This window comes from Acomys russatus, chromosome 6 (genome assembly GCF_903995435.1).
Source record: "Acomys russatus chromosome 6, mAcoRus1.1, whole genome shotgun sequence".
NCBI lineage: Eukaryota > Metazoa > Chordata > Mammalia > Rodentia > Muridae > Acomys > Acomys russatus.
In genome coordinates, this window is record NC_067142.1 from 38,709,992 (window position 1) to 38,733,850 (window position 23,859).

Below are 23,859 nucleotides of genomic sequence, written 5' to 3' on the forward strand. Positions count from 1 at the left end.
ATTTAAATAAAAGTCATAAGCTGATAACTGGTAGCACACTTTTGGGCTTTCAGAACTGTTGAGTTAAATAAACACATTGTCCTTGAGTTCTGAGCATCAGTCACAGCAAAGACAAAATGGACTAAAATGCATGTCAAAACTGAATCAGAAAAAAAAATAGAAAAATTAAAAGAGATTGAAATTGAGTAAGAGCTTGAGAACAGAAAATATCCTAGAGAGTTTTCTTTTTAGATGGTTACATGGGTGGTTTCTACCAAATATTTGGAGATGAACTAAACCAATCTTGCTTAAATTGTATGGCCACCACCATCCCAGAAAGAAGCAAAGAAGTTTCCAAGCTGCTTCAGTAAAGTTAGCATCAGAAGACCAAAGCCAGACAAGGATATCCCTGATGACTACACAAGCACAAACAGGAGACTAGTGAATGCATCAGAGCATTGAATAGAGTGTACACATTGCCAATAGGACTTGCTCTTGAGATGCCAAGACATGCTAATGAGTGAACCTAATCACTACACCACACCAAAGACACAAATGATGGAACATCAGTATAATACTGGACACTGCTATGCTTTGACTACATCTTCTGAATGATTATGTGTAGAACCCTTAATTCTGCACCACGCTAGTGGTCAGAGAGACGGAAGGCCTAGGTGGGAAGCCTCTGGGCTGTGGAGGCAGGAACATTACGATTGCGCATAGAGGCCATTCAAAGCTCCCTCATGAATGAGCGACACTGTAATGGTACTCAGGCCACCTCTCAGGGAGCTCAAACACAGCGCATATTATGCTTCACTGTTTCTGATCATTTCCTGTCACCATTTGAGACAAGACCGTTTATGCCTTTGGGGGGACTGCAGTCCACACAGCATATTTTCACACTGGTCCCCATTACCTCATGCTCCTAAGTTCATCTTTGCTCCGTTCAAAGCTGGTAAACAGCAGTGAGCCGGCGGACTTCGCCCTAGGGATATACAGTTAGGAATCAGATTTGAACGGGAGCCTTCCTTATCTGGCCTGCACTCACTATTTATGCTTTTGGCATTGTTGTTGCTGTTGCTTAATGTGTTCTTATTGAACTCAGAATGAAAAATATTGTTAGCAAATACTGGCATATTTATTTTTAAATTATTTGAGAACGTTTTAAGTAAAATGCTAGCTTGCTCCAAAGGTACTTAGCAGACATTGTAATTATTAACTTGTTTTGTCAGAATTAGTGTGTACTTAGTAATGAGATCCTGGGTGCTTTAGGATTGTAAAAGTCTTCATGAGACGTACCACCGAAGATGAGGTTGAGATACTTGCCACTTATTCTCATCTTAATTATCTCAGGAGAACTCTATGCAGAAGGTAAACTTAATACTTTTAGTATTCTTTATCCTCTAAAATATAAATGAAAAACAGAGAGTCTAAGTGTCATACTACTTGAATTTAACCTATTTAATTTCAATATGCCAATTTGTAATACATGTTTTAAATAAATGTAACTTGTTTAAACATTTATAATGTTTCTTCAGACAACGGTAGTATAGTGTTGTTTTTTGTTTTTTGCTTTTATTTTTACTAATGTAACTTGAACAATTAAAGCAAACTCCTTTATTTCTCTAGATGTTGGAGCATGGGGAACCAGGATCTAATTACTTTAAAGGGGTTTCTGGTTAATATCCAGCAGTTTGGAAGTCACACATATGCTTTCCTTATAATTGCAGGCAAGAATCCATGCATAATACTTATACTTGCATCATTTCAGTTCTCTCCTGTTATAGCAAGAGTTTAATGTGGGAAATTTGAAAAAGGACGAAATCATCAGCAAGATTTCTACACATGAAGCAAGTTTCTTTGTCTGAAGTTATTAAGCAGTGATTACTTTTAAATGGCCATATAGTTGATTATAGAAACAAGAGCACTGGAAGAGAGAAAAGTTCCAGAGGTGATTCTGTCAAAATAATGTTAAGTACATCAAAATTTCCAGAGATATCAATGCTACAGATTTGATGTGTAGCCCAGGGCAGTCTGCCCACTTGTTGGTATTGTCTCTTCTATCCAGAACAGTGCCCTTTGGGATTATCACTGGTCTCCATAGAATAGCTACTTTGGGTCTTTCCACGATAAACTTCTGGTGCTTGGGTATGCGAAATGCTGGACTTCTTCGGGACCCTATTGCAAGTGCTTCATTAGATGCTGATGGTGTTATAATATCTACGACTCTGTCCAGTTTTTCTCAGCCCTGGCTAATGCTATCATTATTTGATGCAGCAAAACACAGAGGTGACCATTCTGACTTCTTTACCATGGGTGACTTTGCCTCTTCAGAAAAGTCACATGACTTATATGCAAATAGCTTCTTTCATTCACCATTATGCTTTTGAGCATGTTTTGAACATTGTGGGCTTCTATCAAACTCTGTTGGAGAATTGTCTAAACTAGCAATTTCAACCTGTGGGTCACGACTTCTTTGGATGGTTACGTATCAGAAATCCGGCATATCAAATATTTACATTACAGCTCATCACAGTAGCAAAATTATAGTTACGAAGTAGCAAAAAAAATAATTTTATGGTTGGGGATTACCTCTATAATAAACATCTCAGCATTAGGAAAGTTGAGAACCACTGGTCTAAAATGTGCTGCTTATCTTTTCTCCCATTAAAAGGAACTTAGGTTGTTTGTAGCTTGATACTGTTATGAGCAGTTCTAATATAATATAAACACAGTTTCTGTCTCTCTGGACTCACTAAGTAACCTTCTATGAGGTGACTTTCTATGAAATTCTGCTTTCATAAATATCTCCAGCATATTTTTCTCTGCTTCTTCTGTCATTGCAAGAGTTTGTCTTTTCCCTTTCAGTCATTTTAGTGGTGTTGCAGAAGTGTAAGCATGTTTTGAATGTGAATTTCCCAACGACTAAACAAGTTAACTATTTGTTCTCTGGCCACTTAAAGATTCTGGTTTTCAAAGTTGTTCTTGAAAGTTTTTCTTTTAATTGGCTATATGCCCTGTTTGTAAAAGAATAGCCACTTATTTCACAGTTGTGTGAGTTTCTGTATCTCAAGGACTCCCTCGGTTCTAGAACTGTGCCATCTGAGATAGCTGACACTAGCCACACACGGTTGGAAGCTTGCATCTCTGGGTTCCCATCTGCAGGCTCATCCAACCTCAGATGGATAAATTTGGAAATAAAACCAGGACGATCCAAAAAAGGCAAAAATTGAATTTGAATTCACATTCATAAATTGATGGGCAGACATTATACGAAATACTTTAAGCATCTAGAGATATAGTGCATATAACTAAATTATATACAAATTTAAAGTCACTTAATGTAGGAGATTTAAGTATCCATGGGTTTTGGCATCAGCAAGGGAGTCTTGGAATCAACTCCCTGACTATGCAGAGTGCCCACTCCATGGCTGCTGAGCACGGAGACAGCTGGTCCAAGCAGAGCTGTTCTGTGATTGAAATGCCTGCTGGATGCAAGAAGTGAGGACCAAGAATCCAGAACACTCAACACATTAGATTAAATAAAAAAACCTATTATTAAAATGAACCACGGTTTTCATTTTTATTTTTGCCCTTAGCAATGTGACTCTCAGAAATGTTAAAATTCCAAAAGTGATGTCACTGTGTGACTATGAGACTGTTGTTTTACAAAGCTGGGACAACGTTTCAAGAAGTTGCCCGTCAGTTACTCTCAGCGACACAACTGTTCAAAATTGCCAACATATATAAAGAGGGGAGGGCATGATATTAGATATTAAGTTTGTCACACTATCACTTCTAAATCTTGGTTATGAAAGTCAATGCAAACTGAAGAATCTGCCAAGAAATATTTAGGAATGTTATTTCATCAAAAGTTTCATGGGTTTTGAGGAAGCCCTATTCCCATTTTTCTGAGAAAGCGCCAGAGAGCTTTCCAAAGTGGTTGTACTAGTTTGCATTCCCACCAGCAATGAAGGAGTGTTCCTCTTTCCCCACATCCTCGCCAACATGTGGTATCATTTGAGTTTTTCATCTTAGCCATTCTGATGGGTGTAAAATGGAATCTCGGTGTCATTTTGATTTGCATTTCTCTGATGACTAACGAGGACGAGCATTTCTTTAAGTGTTTCTCGGGCATTTGATATTCCTCTGTTGAGAATTCTCTGTTAAGTTCCAAGCCCCATTTCACAATTCGGTTGTTTGGTTTTGTGGTGTTAAATTTCTTGAGTTCTTTATATATTTTGGATATTAAACCTTTGTCAGATGAAGGGTTGGTGAAGATCTTTTCCCAGTCTGTAGGCTGTCGCTTAGTTCTACTGACAGTGTCTCCTGCCTTACAGAAGCTTTTCAGCCTCATGAGGTCCCATTTATTAATTGTTGACATTAAGGCCTGGGCTGTTGGCGTACTGTTCAGGAAGTTGTTTCCTGTGCCTATGTGTCCCAGGCTCTTCCCCACTTTTTCCTCTAACTGAATTAATGCCTCTGGTTTTAAGTTGAGGTCTTTAATCCACTTGGACTTGAGTTTTGTGCATGGTGACAAATAAGGGTCTAATTGCATTTTTCTAGACCCAGCTATCCCACTCCTTGGAATATACCCAGAAAATGCCCTACCACACAACAGGGACATATGCTCAACCATGTTCATAGCTGCTTTATACATAATAGCCAGAACATGGAAACAGCCTAAGTGTCGCTCAGTAGAAGAATGGACTAAGAAACTGTGGTACATTTACACTATGGAATACTACTCAGCTATTAAAAACAAGGAACTCCTGAAATTTGTGGACAAATGGATTGATCTAGAAATTATCATAATGAGTGAGTTCACCCAGAAGCAAAAAGAGACAAACGGTATATACTCACTTATATCAAAACACAAGTCCAAGGGATACGTACCATGAAAAACTTTACTTACCAAGAAAGTCAGAGGAGTGGACATCCTATTGAGACTTTAGGCGAGAGTAGCATGGAAGAATAGGGAAATAGTAGGACCCACAGGGTCCTGGAAACCTACAAGAAGAACTTTATGACAGGCAGATCTGGGTCCTGGGGTCCTCCTCAAACTAAGGCACCAGCCAAGGAGAATATAGGCATTAAACTTCGAACCCCTATCAAGACCTAGCCGGCGATCATGATATTCTCCACCGTTGAGTGGAGAATGAGAACTGACTCTCATACGAACGCTGGTGCCCCTTTTCTGACCACGTCCCCTGGATGGGGAGGCCTGGCGGCACTCAGAGGAAGGGTAGCAAGTTACCAAGAAGAGACTCGATATTCTAAGAGCATATATAGGGGGAGGAGGTCTCCCTCAATCACAGACATAGGGGAGGGGAGAAGGCGGGAAGTGTGAGGGAGGGAAGAATGGGAGGAAACAGGGGAAGGACTAACAATCGAGATGTAATATGAATAAAATAATAAAATGAAAAAATAAATAAATAAAAATAAAAAAGAAAAACATCCTGAATGAAAAAGAAAAAAGTTTCATGGGTTTACATGTTTTTCCGTTTTCAGCTTGAGTTTTCCTCATTTCAGAGAAACAGTGTGATTTTCCTACCGTGGAAAATGGAAGGATTGCCCAGTATTACTATACGTTTAAAAGCTTTTACTTCCCAATGAGCATAGACAAAAAACTGTCATTCTTCTGTTTGGCTGGCTATGCAACCGAAAATGGGAAACAGGAAGAGCAAATCAGGTGTACAACAGAAGGCTGGTCTCCAAGGCCAAGGTGCTTCAGTAAGTCAGCGCGCAGTGTCATTCAACACTTATAAACTAGTTCGTAAGAAGAGAATGTGTATGTAATGTGATTAATAATTAAAATTTGTTTAGATAAGAACAACATTACTCATAAAATACCATATATGAAATTATGTAAATGATGTTTTATTTGTACTCAATAGTACTTGTGAAGAAATATCTAAAAATGGTATTTTTTATGCTATAAATGACAGGTGAATCTGTATAAGAAAGTATAAGGCTAGTATAAGTAAGGAGGAACTTATATTGATAATCTTTAATTGGAAGCCAGAATAAGATGTATAACCTAGTTTCATAAGGAATGAGCCATTCTGGTGCTTTTTGGTGCACCGTGTTTTTCAGACATAAGATGCACTCCCCACCCCAAAAGTGTGTGTGTCGGGGGTGGTGGAATTAGGGTGCACCCTTATGATCTGATTGCTGTTTTTACTGTTTTTCTTGTTTTACTGCTCTAAAAACTGGGTGCATCTTATGGGCAGGTGCATCTTATAGTCTGAAAAATATGGTATGTATTTGTCACTCATTTTCACAGCCACTTTGCTTTTTCCTATCAGTTGAAGGCTTCTAATTTGTGTGCAGCATCACAATGGCGTCATCACATTGCTTTGTTGCATTATGTGTCACTTTGTCACTCGTGTCCCTGTGATTAGGTAGAATGTCTTGAGTCAAGAATCCTCCTTAAATTCCTGTTTCCCAGAGTGAAGGGTTTGCGTTTTGGTGGTAGCCATGATTGATGCACATAGCAAACAGAATTGCATAGGGTAACCATTTATTCTGTGACTTCAGGACAGACCAGAATTTAATCATGACTTTTTTTTTTTTTTAACAATAGCACATGGAGTTTTAATATAAATCTCACCATAACATAATGGAGAGAAGTCACGTTCCTTTAGCTTGCTATCTTAAGAGCTAGAATATTGCAGACGTTGGTGTGGGAGCAGAATGGTCAAGATAGAATCTCTGCAGTCAACTGACTGCATGTGATTTCAGCACCATCCTTATGAAAGTGACTTGAAAATTATTAACCAGTTTCTTATGCACAAAATGAAATTAATATTGCTTCAGTGGGAACTTTGATGTAGAATCCCATACAACTATTACTAATTGTGTTTATGCTAATATTAATCTTTGACAAGTTTCATGGCCCTTCTAGATTGCTTTGTCAAGAAGTTACAATAATTTGGCTTATAAAAAATTTTAGGGATCTCGAAATGGAAGGTTATTTTATTAATTTATTAAATTTTTTACTGTTGTACATACTTTCCAAAAAATGTGATCATAAACTCCAAGGTTTTGGGGACCATATATATGACTTAGTCTGTCTACAAATGTCAACTCCTGGACCAGGTGCAGTACAGTGATCCCAAAATATTTTCTAAAAGAATGAGTGAATAAAGTTTTTTTTTTTTACAGCAAGATAACTTTAGAATAATTTAATCATCTATTAAGTATGTAATAAAACTTCAAGTAGATAAAAAGAAACGACTTTTACTTGTGATCACTGATAGCTAATGAAAAGTTATTTGTGTGTTTTCCAGAAGAAGATGTGGTAAGAACAGGAGTGACCATAAAAATTGAAATCCGTAAATACAAAAACAGTTGATGTCAAACCGACTCCATCTCTAAGGAGATTTTATGCAGAGTGTGTAAGATACTTCCAAATTTAAACTAAATCAAGGGACTCTGAAGAGAAAACAGCTAGGTGTGGTGGCTCACGCCTTTCATCCCAGCATTCAGGAGGCAGAGGCAGGCAGATCTCTGTGAGTTCCAGGCCAGCCTGGTCTACAAAGAGAGTTCCAGGACCCCGTCTCAAAAAACCAACCATACCAAAAAAAAAAAAAAAAAAAAAAAAAAAAAAGTACAAAGTTCCAACTAAGACAAACATCATGTGTTTGTGTTAAGCTTTTCAGTGTAGTAGTGTACACTCTGAACTTTATCATTAATCAGATAGATACTGTAGATTCATCATAAACCTAGGCACATTTACTTTTACAACACAGAAAAATGCCTGAAGCCTGATCTAAGGAATGGCTATGTCGCTGACGGGAAAGTGCTGTACAAAATTCAAGAGACTATGCGCTACGGTTGCACTTCAGGATACAAGACCACTGGAGGAAAGGATGAGGAGGTGGTCCAGTGTCTCTCTGAAGGGTGGTCTTCTCAGCCATCCTGCAGGAAGGAGCAAGGTACACACACAAGAATGCAACAATGTTTGTTTAATTCATTTTCCACCGTGTCTCTTCTGCGCGAGACATTGACAGTATTTCACTTTTTCAAATGCTTGTGTTTTCTTATTCAATTGGTTCTCAAATCTAGCAAGTGCCCTGCCTCATCAGATCTTATTTTTGGTTAATATGAAAGAGCAAAAATGCTCAAAATGAAAAAAAAAAAACCCTACTACGCTTTTCTGTATAATTCATTCAAATATTTTTATATTGTTAGATTATTTGTCAATATAATTATTTAAATTATACAAATCCATAGAAGACACTTAATTAAAATATTACTTCGCAAGACTTCATTTGAAACAAGGCCTTTGCTCAAGGACAATGGACCAATATTGCAAAGTAGAAGACCGATAGACGTGGCTCACAGAAATATGAAAGTGAAATTACAGAGGCAAAGGCAAAGTGATGTTTTCAATTTTGTGACAGCTGGATTTGCCATATATTATTAACTGTCAATGAGATACATTTTGTGACTTCTTTTTAAGATTCTGGGCTATCGATGGGGCTTGCCAGGGTTCATAAAATAAATGTTTTTTAACTTTTCAGAGACCTGTTTGGCCCCTGAGTTGGATCACGGAAATTATTCTACGACGGAGAGAACCTTCAAAGTAAAGGAGAAAGTGCAGTACACATGTGCTGCTGGCTACTACACCCCTGCAGGGAGGCAGGCTGAGGAAGCAGAGTGCTATGCACACGGGTGGTCCCGCATGCCACAGTGCAACAGTAGGTTTTCACTCTGGGAAGAACTCTCTCGCTGCAGAGGGCCATCTCGTATAAGTCATTCTTCCAGGCACCTTCTCTGTCTCTTAGTTTTGCTTTCAGCTGTAATTTAGTTGATAGTAGACTTTGGTCATGCAAAGCTCTCAAGTAGAAAAGCTTCGTTTTAGCTATTGGGATTCAATTCAATTAAAATTGCTGATATCTAACAAGATAGCATATTAATAAGCCTATTGAGAAGAGTATAGCGACTGTCCTAATGTATAATCCAGATATGGACTGTAAATAGTAGGGAATTATTTTATTAGAAAAATAAATGTTTTGTTATTTTTATCTACCCTTTCACTTTTAGAGTTAATGTGCCCTTCTTTGAGATTAATAGAAAATGGCTATTTTCATCCTGTAAAAAAAACCTATGAAGAAGGTGATGTAGTTCAATTTTTCTGTCATGAAAATTATTACCTAAGTGGATCTGACTTAATTCAGTGCTATAACTTTGGCTGGTATCCAGAATCTCCCATATGTGAAGGTAATTTTGAAATTTTTCATGCTTAAAAACTAGCATTAATCTCTATGATCTCTAAATGAGATTATATATATATATTATATATATAGTCTGTGAATTTTTCTATCTGAAGAAGATAAACCTTGTATTAATTTGTGTAGTAGTAATCATTGTATTTTATATTTAGCATGCATACATCTGAGGAGATGTGTATGTGGTGTGTGCACATTGGTGCGTGTGAAGGCTAGAGGCGCATGCCACATATCGCCCTCTGTCCCTCTCCTTTTAAGTGTTTGATGAAGTGTTCTCATTGAACCTGAGCTTACTGACATAGTTAATGATACCGTGTTGCCTCCATTTCCGCCTCCCTAGTGCTGGATGACAGGCATCTCCCCCTGTGTCTGGCTCTTACAGTGATGTTAGGAATCATACTTAGGTCCCCTGTTTACAAGGCAAGCAACTTTATTAATCTTACTATCTCTCCAGCCCTATGCTTAATGTTTTAAGACCTATGTTATATATTTTAAGTCTATAGCAGGGTGAGGCACTTTCTTAATTGGCCATATATCTCTTGATGTAAAAAGTCCATCTCCAAAAGCATGGCATAGGAAGCACACATAGAAGAATGTTATCCTGAAGGGAAAATGGAGGCTGAGTTCGGTTATCTATTTAGAACAGGTCAGACATGCAATAGCTCAGGTTCGACTCCTGTCACTGTGGTGTTCTGACTACCTTCAAAAGATGCCAATTCATAGCACAGAAGGGCCTCACGTGCCAGCAGAAACCCAAGGGCAGGTGTGTGAGTGAGCATGCACGATCTTGATTACTACAGTGTGAGAAAATTCTCACTCCCATATTCATGGATATGACAGATAGTATTGGAGCCGGGTCTGAAAAATAAATCGAAATCTGAGTATTTGATGGGGGATGAGAAGCAAAAGGTATAATAACTACTATTTCTACAGTGATATAGGAAGTAATACTATTATTGCAGGCAGGCCAAAGACAAGGAAGTAAAACAGAAAAGCATGATTGAAATAGATGCTAGCAGAAAGGACAGAGGTGTCTGGACAGGACGCGGGTGGAAGTGCCTGTACCTATCGCAACCGTAAGCAGTGAACAATAGCTTTGAAGGTTTATCGACTTTCTAGTTGAGCTCAGCAGCCTTGTAATAATAGGCTGGGTTGTTAGCAAGTTGTCTGTAGCAAACTGTCTTAAAAACATATGCCAGACATACTGCCTGTTCTGTACCCCGTCCAACTTAGCATGATGACGTGCCTCTATTTTAATAATTAATTGTTAGTGTGTGAAGTATAGGAGAATACCGAGCAATACACTTCCCAACCTGAATTATCCTCATCTCCATCCTAGGGCCAGCATAGTAAATTTAAGTGGCAAAAATAACTACAGGAGTGACTAAAGGTCTTGAGGTGTCGCTCTTATCTGAGATTATTTATTTGGATCCTAAATATAATAACTGCCATTGTAAAGAGGTTGAAGGGGTATTTGAACATTTGAACACCAAAGAATAAGTTGAGGATGTAACAATAGAAGAAAATCATTTTAGCTTTTTTTTTTTTTTTTTTTTTTTTTTTAATCTATAGTGTGTGAGGAATTTATTTAGGACTAAAGAAGATGGAAACTAAAATACTCAAGATGGACCAATAATATCACTTTACTGGTTCTGTAGGTCAGGTGTGGTTTACTTTGGCTATTAAGCTACATCGGTGCCACCTTGAAGGTTTGGCTTGACCAAATTTATTGCGGGTGTTGGCAGCTTTTCGTGCTCTGCAGTCTGCTGAGTCAGTATTGATGGCTTGTGGCTGAGGTAGCTCTCTAACCCTTGCCTTCTGGTGTTAAAGTAATTTGCATAAAACTGTGTTTGTTTCTCAGTTTCTCTCTTAACTCCGCTATCACACAGATAACTGAGACTCGAGTAAATTATTTTAACAAACTTCACAGCACAAGAGCTGTCCAGTTATTACTCTATTTTTAACCCTCTAAGCTAATTTGTCTTCTTCTCAGCTTATATCCCAGAGAGACTTGCACCTTGTAGCTTTCCTGTTCGAGCTCTCTCTCCTGATGTTTCTTGGACTTCTCCCACGACTGAATCCCTTAGTTGAATCCCGTAGTTCCTTTTCTAACTCCTCCTCCCGTGGCTGGCAAGAAATCCAGCCCTATTCTCTCCCCTGCTCAGTGATTGGCTGTAAGCTACTTTATTGGCATTTCAGGGGACAATAGGGGAGCAGTGTTCACACAACGCTGAGACAAGAGAGTCTCAGAACAAAGACTGCAGTCAGATATGGGGGATACAGAAATCAGCATTTGAATTACACAACAACCTATGCCTACATTCTGGCTTTCTTTATTTGGACTTCCACATCATGGCAGGTTGATTCTTCAAAGCTGGTAGGGAGAGTGTCTTTCCGGAGGAATGTCACTATGCATTTATACTGGCCATCATGTAGCATAACCACAAGCTAATTCGTCACCTTTTTGTAAGAAACAATTGACAGGCCTCACTCATGGAGAGGGACACTGTGTCAGTAATAAGACAAGCATGGTACTTGAGTCTGTCTGCCATATTTTCTATGGTGTTTGACTCTATCAATATTCCTAATTAAATTTTTATCATTTAAAAGATATTCTATGACTAAGTAGTCTGATATTTTTACACAAGGAAGAAGAAATCGATGTCCTCCTCCACCCGTGCCTCTAAATTCCAAAATTCAACCACATTCAACAACTTACCGTCATGGAGAGACAGTTCGTGTAGAATGTGAGATTAATTTTGTGATTCAGGGTTCAGAAGAACTACTCTGTGAAAATGGAAAGTGGACAGAACCTCCAAAATGTATCGGTTGGTAAAAATCTTTTAAATTAGTTTCATTAATATTTTAATTTGTGTATTTAATAGTGAAATTTTATCTCATACACATATGTCATTGTCCCTTGCTCCTAATTACATTCTATCCAGGCTACTCTATCTAATTGATAAGGTCTTGATTAAGTGTCTTCTAAGATGCTTATGGTTGGTCTCTTTTTTTTTAACTGTACTTTCACAGAAGAAAAGGAGAAGGTAGCTTGTGAGCAACCACCATCCATTAAGAATGGAGCTGCACTCCCACACCCACACTCTGAGATTTACTACAGTGGGGATAAGGTGACATACAGGTGTGAAGGGGGCTACCAACTCCAAGGATCAAGTACAGTAACTTGTCATCGTGGCCGATGGACGCCGCCCCCTGAGTGTGTTGGTATGTGTGCTACTTCTAACATTTAAGCCTAAGATGTTGTTTTCATCTGTTCAACATGTCTTTTCATGGACCGATGCTAATGCTTGCAATATTTAGAGATGCATAGCTACTAGATCCACTGTGTGAATTTTTGGGTAAGTAGATGTGTCTATAGAATTTAGGCCAAATGACTACTTCAGAATCAGAAACATCATCTAAAGTAAATTAGTGTTAACCTGTTGTGAAAGTTGTGTTAACCCCATGATCTGTGCACTTTAAATGGCTGCACTTAGGTGAGATGTGTTTTATTAAAGAGGCAAATGGAGGATGTCTTGTAAGCCGTTGGCCATGAGTATGACCTGCTTTCCCTCTGTGACATACTATGGCCAATACAGGGCATTCTTTCCTAAAGCCCAGGTAAATCCTGCTGATTGGAATTTTGCATCTTACTCTTCTGACCTCTTACAGCTTCTAAGGGGCATGCCCTTGGTGTTTGATTTTACTGAAGAGTATCCCAAGGCTGTATTTACTTCTGGTTGCTATCTTTCTAATGTTTTGATTAGATACTGAAAAAAGTTCCCCAAACTTGCTTACTGTTCCAGTATTAGATTATGTGCCGCCAAAGCAAGCACCCAAGCACACTTACCTAAGATATTTATCACGTAGGAAAAAAAAAAAGCCTATGAAAGAGGTTAAATAAATTAACCGAGGGAGAGAAACTGGGAGAGAGTATATATTTCATCAATGTGTCAACTGAGATTAGGGATGAAAAGAAAGGAGAAGGAAAAGGTAGGACTAGGTAAGGCCCAGTGAAATTTTAGAATGGTCTGAGATCCTTAGTGTCTTTCTAAGCATTTAGCAACACCCTCATCACAATTGCTCTACCATCAAGAAAAACAGAAATGTACATGAATTTGTTCTTGGTGAATATATTTTTTAAAAAATACTTAAGCTAAACCCTTTTCTATTTCTGACTACCTTAGAAACAATTGTTCCAAGTGATAGTGAAAATATTGATATCCCATGTTTTGGATAACTATGGCATTGCATTGTTGTGGGATTATTAAATTTCTAACAATCCCTTGTCTTAGAAAACAATGAGAACTGTAAGCCCCCACCGGTCATCGCGAACGGTTCTGTCGTTGATGGGCTGCTGGAGAGTTACACAACAGGATCCGCAGTGGAGTACAGATGCAATGAGTATTACTTATTGAGGGGATCAAAAACATCTCGCTGTGAAGAAGGGAAGTGGTCCTCTCCACCCGTTTGCTTGGGTAAGAAAGAGAACACAGAAATGAGTTTATTTTGGTAGTATGTTTTTTTATAATGTTTACAGCAAAAAAAAAAAAAAAAAGTTTTCTGATACATTCTTCCTGATTTATTTAAGTAGCAGATCTGCTACATACTAGTATGGATCTACATAAGTTTTTGCATGTTTATTTTACTATGAAAAATATAAATAGCATATCATTGGTCATTTTGAGCACAGTTAGTGTACAATGCGGTGACAGTATGAGTGAAGTGTATGGCCTGGCCCTTTACGTGGAGTGTTCTGTCTGGTTGCAGATTTCCCCTCTGTGGTCCTCACTGTCTTTGCTTGTAATGACCGCAGATCAGCACTGGGAGAGAAAGGCTCATCCTTTTTGGCAGAGCACATTGCTGATGACTTTGATCCACTTTCCTCTGCACCAAACAGTCACTGTTGTTATATCTCATAATCTTTGAATTAACTGCTGTTGATGACTTAGATCAGTATATAACACAATAGTGTCATACGCAAACGTGAATGCAAAGCAAATGTGCTGTATTGTCTGTAGGGAACATGTTTTTTCCACATAACATGTAGCATAAGTCTACATTTTAGGTTTTACATTTGATGTTTTCATGTCTGCACGGTATTCCATAATATTTATATATCATAATCACTTCAGATAATCACTTTATTGACATATATTTACTGTTTAACTTTTTTACATAATAACTAATACATTTGTAGAGAAATATTTTTGTACTTAAAATTTTATTTTTTCTTTAAAAAGTTACGTTTGGTGTTTTTTTTTTTTTTTTTTTACTATTTTAATGTTTTTATGATTTTTTTTCAGATTTGTTGAATTGGTATTTCCAGATCAAACATCTGAAATTTTAATTTTTTCTTAGTTGTAGAGTTGTCTTTCAGATTTAATTCTGGTTTGTAATTCTCCCTCAGTTTTCTTAAGCTTTGTCAGCTTTATATATTTTAATTATCATTTTATTATGAACCTAATAGTTGCAATAATTGTAATTTAGCTGATATAAGTGTAACCTAAGCATCTTTCAGTTTTCTAGTGCCCATACTTTTGTTGTTGCCTGAGCCATTGGTCATCATTTAGCCTTCATTTTTTACTTTCATATGCACTGTAGAAACATAACTTATATCAATCTCCGAGAATCACATAGATTGGAACTATTTCTCTTGATTTTATTTTTATTGAAATGTTTTAAAACAAAGATGCTTTTGGTTTGGTTTTAACCTTTGTGGTTTCTACCCTTCAAATCCCTCTGAGAATGTGGGGCCCATCAAATCAAATAATCTAAAACTACAGTTTCTCTGTCACTATTATATTGTCATAAATGCTTTCTTATTGAGGTTTTTTTTTTTTTTTTTTTGGTAATGTGATTGATACTTTGTTGAACTGAAATACAATTTCTTTGTGGGCAGAGCCTAGGTTAAAGCACAGTGGAATCACTTAATAAAGACCAGCAAGATTTTTAAAAATTCCATCCTGTTTCTGGAACAATCTCCATAAGGAATTCTGACCTGACACTAATGAATCAAAGCACAAAGTGAGCAAGGGTCACTTTTGTCAGCAGGGAATGAGGGAGAGCATTACCATGTCATAGATTCAGCTGTTCTTCCTCAACATGTTCAAACAGCTCCTGAAAGCACACGGTTTTCCACCTAATTCTGTATCCAGCCATAAGTCTGTATGTTGTTCAGCATCTGGCAGTGCGTGTCCTGGGCCCCACATCCCATAGGTTGGCTCAGGCATTGCCTGCCTCCAGATGAGAATGGACTAATGTCAAGATCAAAGATCCCAAGGTCCCGCTTCTTGCTCAAGGGCAGATTAGAGTGCTGAAGGGGAGGTTCGTGGCCTGAGTTGTTAAGCCAGGTTCCAGGTCTCACGGGGGAGGTGGGAAATGAGTTTTTCAAGGAGTGTTACAGTATAGCTCTTTCAGAATGAGACAGCAGGTTTCAGACAGCAGTGGAGACTCAGGAGTTCCATAAGCCCATGATGATGTCAAATCCTTGTTTGAGTTGCTGTGCTTAGCAAGGCATAGGACGCAGGTGCATGTCTGAAACCTGAGGGCGGGCAGATCCGGTTAGACCTTCACTGGGGTTTCAGCAGTAAGCAAGCGGCAGTGGTGGAGCAGGCCCTGTGGCTGCAAAGTCAGTTCCACCATTGCTGCCTGACCACTGAGAGTCCAGCGGCAGTCTCCCCAACCCTGGAAATATGAAATCTCAGACCATCATGGTGGAAGAATAGTGAGCAAGAGAGTGAGCCCCTCAGAATTCCAGCCATCCTTTATTTATAAGCCATGGGTGGTGGGGAGGGCTTTGAGGGTGAGTGTGTCTGATTTGCTAGGGCTAAGGGTGCAGCATACTTAATCTACATACAGTGGTACAGTAGCTCATTTACATGTAGTAACATGGGGTCCTATCACTAGAAGGAGAAGACAGTACTTGTGTATCCTAGGGGATAACTTCTAGGTATGATTAGAGGGCATTTGCTGGAGGCTGAGATCTCCTCAGCATAGGGGGAGGTACTTCCAGGAATACCCTGTGCTGGCAGAACAAGTTCCTTATCAGGAAAGGGTCAGGCCTGTAATTTGCCTTGAGGGCTCTGTGACACCCCTTACAAAATCTGAGGTTACCAGATAAAGTGGAGTGAGAACACCGCTGAGAAAAGAGAGTCTACCTCCATAGACCGAGCACAAAAGCTGTCATACTTCGACCTTCTCCAGCAGAGTCCCACGTCTCTTTAGCATCTCCCTGTCCCTCGCCTCATTCTCACATTGCTCCAGTCATACAGCTTTCTTTCTCTTTGCCCCAATTTCATCTAACATGGATGTATGATTACTAATACGGATGACTGTCAAATGTATAATATTACTTTTGAAGGCTATTATAATTTTTATCTTAAAGGTATGTTACCTGCATGTTTGTCGGATTGCCAATAATTTTAGAAGCACATTTTGTTTTTCAGAGCCGTGCACTATTGACGTGGATCACATGAACAGGAATAACATACAGATGAAGTGGAAATATGAGGGCAAGATTTTACATGGAGACCTAATAGACTTTGTGTGTAAACAGGGATATGACTTGTCTCCAAGAACACCACTGTCTGAGGTATCCGTGCCCTGCGATAGAGGAGATGTGAGATACCCCGTGTGTGTTAGAACAGGTAAGGGAATAACGTTGGCCATGTTGCGCAATTAGTATTTACAGCGCCATCTTCTGACAAGAGTTGGAAGCAATTCAGTTCTCTGCCTCCAATCACCACACACACTCACAAAGATGACTATGCCGCCGATTTCCACTGAATGAGTAATTGTGATGGAAAAATGGAGAGGCTCCATAAATAACCCCAGACTATCCGAGGACTGCTTTTCCTCATGCAGAAGCCCAGAAGAGCTTCAGTTTACTCAGGACTTGCTGGGAAACTTCGTCTCAAGTAGGGGTTTAGGGTAGAACGTGAGGGATTTTATTTATTCCTTGGATCTATTGGCTATTTCTTTCAGTAGGGAGAAAAGCAAGATATTACACATGGGAGGCATATGCTTTAAGGGAAATGTTTATACATGGGATTGAGCAAAAGGGAAAATATTAAATACTATCGTTAATATTTTGCTAGTTGTAAATACGTATTCAGGTTTTACAACATGAAATTCTAACGATGGCAATACATTATGTAGTATATTTTTTTTCCCAAAATATTTTCAATATGAGAAATAGTTGAGAATTGTCTTAACACTTTTAAATCAGTGAAATATCTCATTTTATTTTTGTAGCAATCATCAAAAACTGAAAGTTCATTGCAGCAATTGTGGTGTTGTGCATTTTTTTTTTTTTTTTTTCAGAATCTAAAGGGATGTGTGCATCTCCTCCTCCAGAGATAAGAAATGGAGATATTGTTAGTTCAGCGGCCAGCACCTATGAAAACGGCTCCTCAGTAGAATACCGGTGTTTTGAAAACTATTTCCTACAGGGGTCTCAGGAGGCCTATTGTGTAGACGGAGCGTGGACTACACCACCGTCGTGTTTAGGTATGTACTGCTAAACACCCCTCTGTTTTACTCTGCCGTTGAGAGGTGAGGTGGTACTGATTTAAGATTTGGTTTCCTTTATTTGTTTGATTGGTGTTCCCATTTAAGCACAGTCTTCGGCTTTCCTCTGTGTTATGAATAACTGTAGTCCACGTATGCTTACAAATGCTTAGTAAGTACCTGCTGTGCATCACACACTAAGTTGATCCTAGGATTTGAGATGAATAAACCATAACATCATAGAGAAATTATTATTCCATGTGATTGACACTATAACATAATATAAAGAAAAAGCACTGAGAACACATTATATACATGTATAAAATTGTCAAATAGCTATAGTAATCATTAAAAATGAAAAAAAAAATCAGTGTCAGTCAAAAATAATGCTAACACTATCTCCAAACTACATTTGGAATTAGGGGCACAGTACATTAATACAGCACGTGGGAGGAGAAAACAGTGTGCACCTGCTCCAGAGGCCTAGACAATAAAAGAAGGAGTTCACAATGGATCTCAGAAACCATTGTTATCAGTAATTAGGAGACATACTATGAATTCTTTGTAAGTTTAAAGTTTTGTTTCTCATTTTAATTCTTTCAATTTTCTTTTGTATAGTGATGCTATTTTCTTAGATGCACAAAAACCATAGCAGCTAAAATACTAATGGCTGCCCTATGTGAATTTTAAGACAACACTTCTGTAATAATCAAAACATTTTGCTCTTTTAATTTTCTTGAGGTCTACTTTCCTACCTCATAGATTTAGCTTTTCAAACTTATTTTTCATTTATTTTTTTCTTACAATGTATTTTGATCATATTCATTTTTTCCTCTTACCCAGGCCTATCTTCTCCCCGCATTTCTACCACAAACTTTCTTTTGTTTTTAATTCATGTTTTTAGATTTTTATGGGGAGGAAAAGAAAGGAGAGAGAGGCAGAGAGAGAGGCAGAGAGACACACACAGAGAGACAGAGAGACACACAGAGAAGTGCAGTAGGAAGTTTTTTATATTTTAATTTTTCAACCCTCTGGATTTGTATCTGAAATTTATTTCCTACAGCAATGTACAGTTGATTTATTTCAAATATACTTAAGCAATAGCTACCACTCATCACGTTCATAGATACTCTATTTTATATTTTTCTTTCAACTTTACTATGGATAAATCACCCGTTTTGTTTTACAATCTTAACCATATGAGTTTGTTTATAATTTTCTCTGGTTTTCCCTTAACTGTAATCATAGATTATATCACGATGCCTTTGTGTTTAAGATCTGATGTGGATTATTCTTTTATTTCTTATCTAAGTCTTTAGGCACTCTGTATTTGTTTACTTCATCCACAGACTATATTAGTGTGCTGTGCCCTTGAATTCTGCATGTAGTTTGGGGCCTGGAGATATCATTAGCATTATTTTTGTCTGACAATTTTACTTCATTTTGGTGATTTAGTTGTTTGAAAATTTCATACATGTATATGCTGTATTTTAAAACCTTATCCCTCCCATTCTTTCTTTTTTATTAAACATTTTTTATTTTTTACATATACATATTTATATTATTACACATATACACAATAAACTACCTATAGCAAGAAGAACCAGGACACAATCAGGAATTATATAAATATTACATTCTTAGTGTTTTGGCTATTTGTATTTGACAGCCTTGAAGAAAACATATCTCCTGCCCAGGCTTATCATCCCCTCTTCCAGAATTCTCTTTCCCAGATTCACGACATAGTTTTGTGACTTATTTAGTTTAATCAGGGTCATCTGTGAGGGTATTATATTGGAACTATCTACTGGAGCCTGGTGGAGTCAGCGCTGGTACACAGCGGAAGGAAATGATTTCCCCTTTCTGAATCTATCAGTAGCAAACAGTTGAGCAATGAGGAGGAGTAGAATTCCAGAGGCCTTCCTCCATCGTGCCTCACTCTTAATGGGCTCATCTTTGTGCACTCATCTCAGGCACCTGCAGCTGCTGTGGCTTTGTATTTGGAATGGCTATGTGTTACCTATGAGATGCCATTTTGCAGCTCTTCTCTCTCTCTCTCTCTCTCTCTCTCTCTCTCTCTCTCTCTCTCTCTCTCTCTCTCTCAGGTCCTGAATTCTTTCCACATCCTCTTCTGCAATGTTGCCTAGGTCTTAGAAGGCATGGTATAAGTGACTGATTTAACACTCAATACTCATCCATCCATTCTCAGCACCTCATGCGTGTTAATGTCTGTAGTTACCAACATTCCCTGGAAAGAAAGTATTCTTTGATTTTGGCTGAGGATCAGTATTTTATTTTTAATATAAACATAAATCGTTAGAACGCAGCTTAATGCCATATCAATTCAGTTAAATAACAGTATTTACTTCCCCCTTGCGACTATGACATCTTCACTACTATAGATGTTTGAGCAGGTTTATCGTTCCAGACCTGTATTCTCTCCTGTGGGATGGGTCTCAGATCTTATCAGAGTATAGTTAGGTGCCCCGATGACAGCAATGCCACTACTTACAAGTTGATACATCCTGTTTAGCAGCTTGGTCTCATAGATCATAGAATTCAAAGCTGGATAAGACCATTGACTTCTCCCTCCCAGCAGCCTGCATTGCGCCTGCTGTGACTATGGAAGCAGACCAGTAGGGAGGAAGGTCCCAGTTCACTTCTAGCTTGCTTTTCTCTACCATGCTTCCAAGATGTGTGGTATTTTCAGCAGTAAGGTCTGATCTCCTAGTTCTGATAGGCAACCATTAGGCATGACAACAGCTTTTTAGCATTATCTGTATCCTTACTGTTTTGCTTGTGTCCTACCCCTTTCTGTTTTCCTCTGTTCCTCATTGGCCTGTGACGTCCCAAGCCATTTGCTGTCTTTCATTCAGGATTACAATGCTATCCATGAATCGGACTCCAAATCCAATCAGAAAGAAGTTAGTTAGTAACCCCAAACAGTTGTGCCGCTAATACAGCAGTGCACTGGTATTGTAGTGTGCAGAGCTGAGTGATGAGTCAGCCTGTCGATGTGTTTTCCCACCCAGAAGCCTGCACAATACTAACACCTCCTGAAGCCATGAAAAGTCTGGCTAATATCTTTTCATTTCTAGAACATCCATTTTAAACCTTCCTTTGTAAACTTGAGTTTTTCGACAGACATCCACTTTTTGACACAAAGCTACAAGTCTGTAGCATGTTGTAAGGCTTTATTACCCAAGATAATTTCTCATTGTTTATATAGTAATAGATTACATATTAAAAGTTATATGTAAACACATTTAGGAGCTTAAGACTATGCGATCTTCTTCCACGGAGTACCTGTTACATCCTCTGGCTAAAGGTTAGGATTGAGGTAGCTGGGCTTGATCCACTTGGAATCAGAAAGGAAGATGCTTGCTTTCTATGGTTCTATGCTGAGAGGCTTTGGTGTATACCTCCTTCAAGACTGACAATGGCATATGTCAAGAATATCAAATATGCGCTATGGTTTTTAGCCAGACCAGCATGGCTCTTCATCCTTCTGCAACAGTTCCAAAATGGTGACTACTTCAAAGAAAAAACAATGCGGAGGATCAAGCTAATTTTGCTACCTTCTGAGTCCTTTAAGTTACCAACACCAGACCTACTCAGTGCTCTCTTTGAATGATGATCTTTGGTCATCTCTGTGAGATGAGCAAAAACTTTATTTCTGTTATGCCTCTCTTTGATCACTTTATACCTAGATTTTTAGTCGAACTGAGAATCTAAAGCAAAACAAACAACACAAGAGAAAACACGGCCCATACAAGCCTCATCTCACCAAGTGAATTTTTTTTTTATAATACCTTCACTCACTCGCTGTGCAGGCAGTTCCCAGATGCCCTCGTCTACTTACAGTTTTAATTCATTTTTTCAAACTTTTTAGCTCTTGGTACAGTTTTTTTTTTTTTTTTTTTTTTTTTTTTTTTTTTTTTGGCTCTGATATAAGCAACATGGCCATAGGTCAAAGCAGAAAGTCTATACATAAGTTTTAAATATTACCTTGTGTTTTATAAAACAGTACAGATTTGGGAATCTCTCTGGAATGACCATTCAGACTCCAGTAATAGTGGAAGAGAGGGCATGTATTCACAGTGGACAGAAAATATACTCTGAAAAACTTCAGGCACAAGTCTAAGTTTGCACTCTCATTTTATACTCTAAAACTACAAGCAGACAGGCCCGTGGGAACTTTCCGGAAGCACAAAGGGCATCAAGCTTGGGGACTTTTGCTTTTCAAAGGTATATGTTACAGTTGACAGGTATAGGCTTTGTGGTCAAGTGGCTAAAGGCAGTCACCTATTGTTAGTTAATCACTAACAAGGTAGCAGTGTAGAAATGAGATAGATGAATGGTTTATCTTGCAAATATTATATATAATATTTATAGGAATATTATAGGTGATACAAGTTATTTCATGGTATCAGAAATCTGACACTTTTGAAAATAAAATAAAATGAAAATTATGTTTACAATCAACTATGTCTATTAAAAATTAACTAGGGGCAAATTATATAATCCTACTAAGTGCAAACAATGAATTAATTCAAGGAACCATATTAGGACGTATATATATATAAAACATTATATATAGCAATAAAATATATATTAGAGGATGGGTTTCTGGGTCTTGAACACAGGACAGGGGCTTACCCATATCTGGCAGCATTTTATTACTGAGTCACCTCTTGGCACTTTATTTAAATTTTGTGAATAAGAAAAGGAAAGGGACTGTGGTTGCAATGAATTTTATAACTATTTTTGAAGTCTTTGACTCAAGCATCACAGAAGTGAATGCCACACAGGTTTCTTTTGGGACTACGAGTGAGCATGTCTTCTGACCCCAATAATAATTCTAACTAACTTTCTTGCCTCTCTCTGGACTGCGAAGGGCATCCTGTATAGGCAAAATTATAAGTGCTGTCCATATAAGATGTTTCAATATAGCTTTCTTCTTAATGCCCTGTGTTTGTTCAGAGCCTTGCACGCTATCATTTGTTGAAATGGATAAGAACTATTTACAGCTGAAATGGAATTTTGACAACAGACCACTCATTCTCCATGGCGAGTATATTGAATTTATTTGTAGGAGGGATGCATATATAAATGAAACAATTATGACTGAGTCTGAACTTCGAGTGCAGTGTGATAGGGGAAGGCTAAAATACCCAAGGTGTACTCCAAGATAAAGGTAAGAAAAATGTACCTAAAATATTCTTTGTGAGATGTTATTAAAGAGATTGACTATTTTATAAATTCCATAAGACTGTGCTCCACTGTGCTTTGTCTTTATGCCCATTGGAAAGGAAATTATATTTTCTTCATATCATACGCTTATTAAACACTGGAAGCTTTTGAGTTTCCTGGAGTCAAAATGCTATTAACATTTGATATCTGTGATTTTTGACAGTTGGAAAACAAATCCATTTGCATGGACAATATTCAAAGGTTCAAAATCAGACCCATATTTTTAAAATAAGAAAAAGACATTTATAATATTTCCTATTGGTCATAAGTTCATATACAGCAAAATTTGGAACTATTTGCTCAGCTGCAGATAATGAGCTTATGCTTGGAACCTACACAATGACAACCTTTAAAGTGAATTCTGTATGCACTATACAAATGCTTAGGATGATTACCTAGAAATCTTTGCTATGTTTAATTATGATAAAATTAGAGTAGAAGATTTTCATATAATATTAAAAGCTTTGGTAGCTCAAATTCCTCTTTCCAAGGGCAAGGGGTAGTCAAATAATTTGAAGGAAATATAAACCTAGTGTTAACATGTGAACAACATTAATAAACAACATTAGTTTTTCAAATGAAACTAGAAGTATAGTTTATGAAGCTGCTGTCGGTTTGTAGTTAAAACAGCCTTCACATGAAATGTTTAATGACTTAATTTGTAGTAGGCATTGGATTTTGATTAGCATTCTTTTACATTCTCTTCTTTTCTGTTCCTCTCTCTTTCTTATCAAGGAGTCTATCTTTTCAAGAAGCTTTAAGGACATAAAAACAAATGGAAGAAAAGCAAGGAATATTCCAACGTATCATGAATCCAGCATCAGATAATTTTAGGAAGACTGCACTGAGTTCAGTGCCCTGCAGCTTTACTTCTGCATAA

At 37.8% G+C, this 23,859-nt stretch overlaps 1 protein-coding gene across 1 annotated transcript; it reads left to right on the plus strand.

The window, feature by feature from the left end:
* Positions 1–1,191: 1,191 nt before the first annotated feature.
* LOC127191075 (coagulation factor XIII B chain-like) lies at positions 1,192–23,859 on the plus strand. The gene is given in 12 exon segments (XM_051148316.1): positions 1,192–1,350; positions 5,512–5,712; positions 7,734–7,919; positions 8,508–8,684; positions 9,031–9,207; positions 11,864–12,043; positions 12,249–12,440; positions 13,511–13,693; positions 16,664–16,864; positions 17,541–17,726; positions 22,710–22,923; positions 23,715–23,859. Coding segments are annotated over 12 exon segments (2,106 nt in total). The 5' UTR covers positions 1,192–1,286.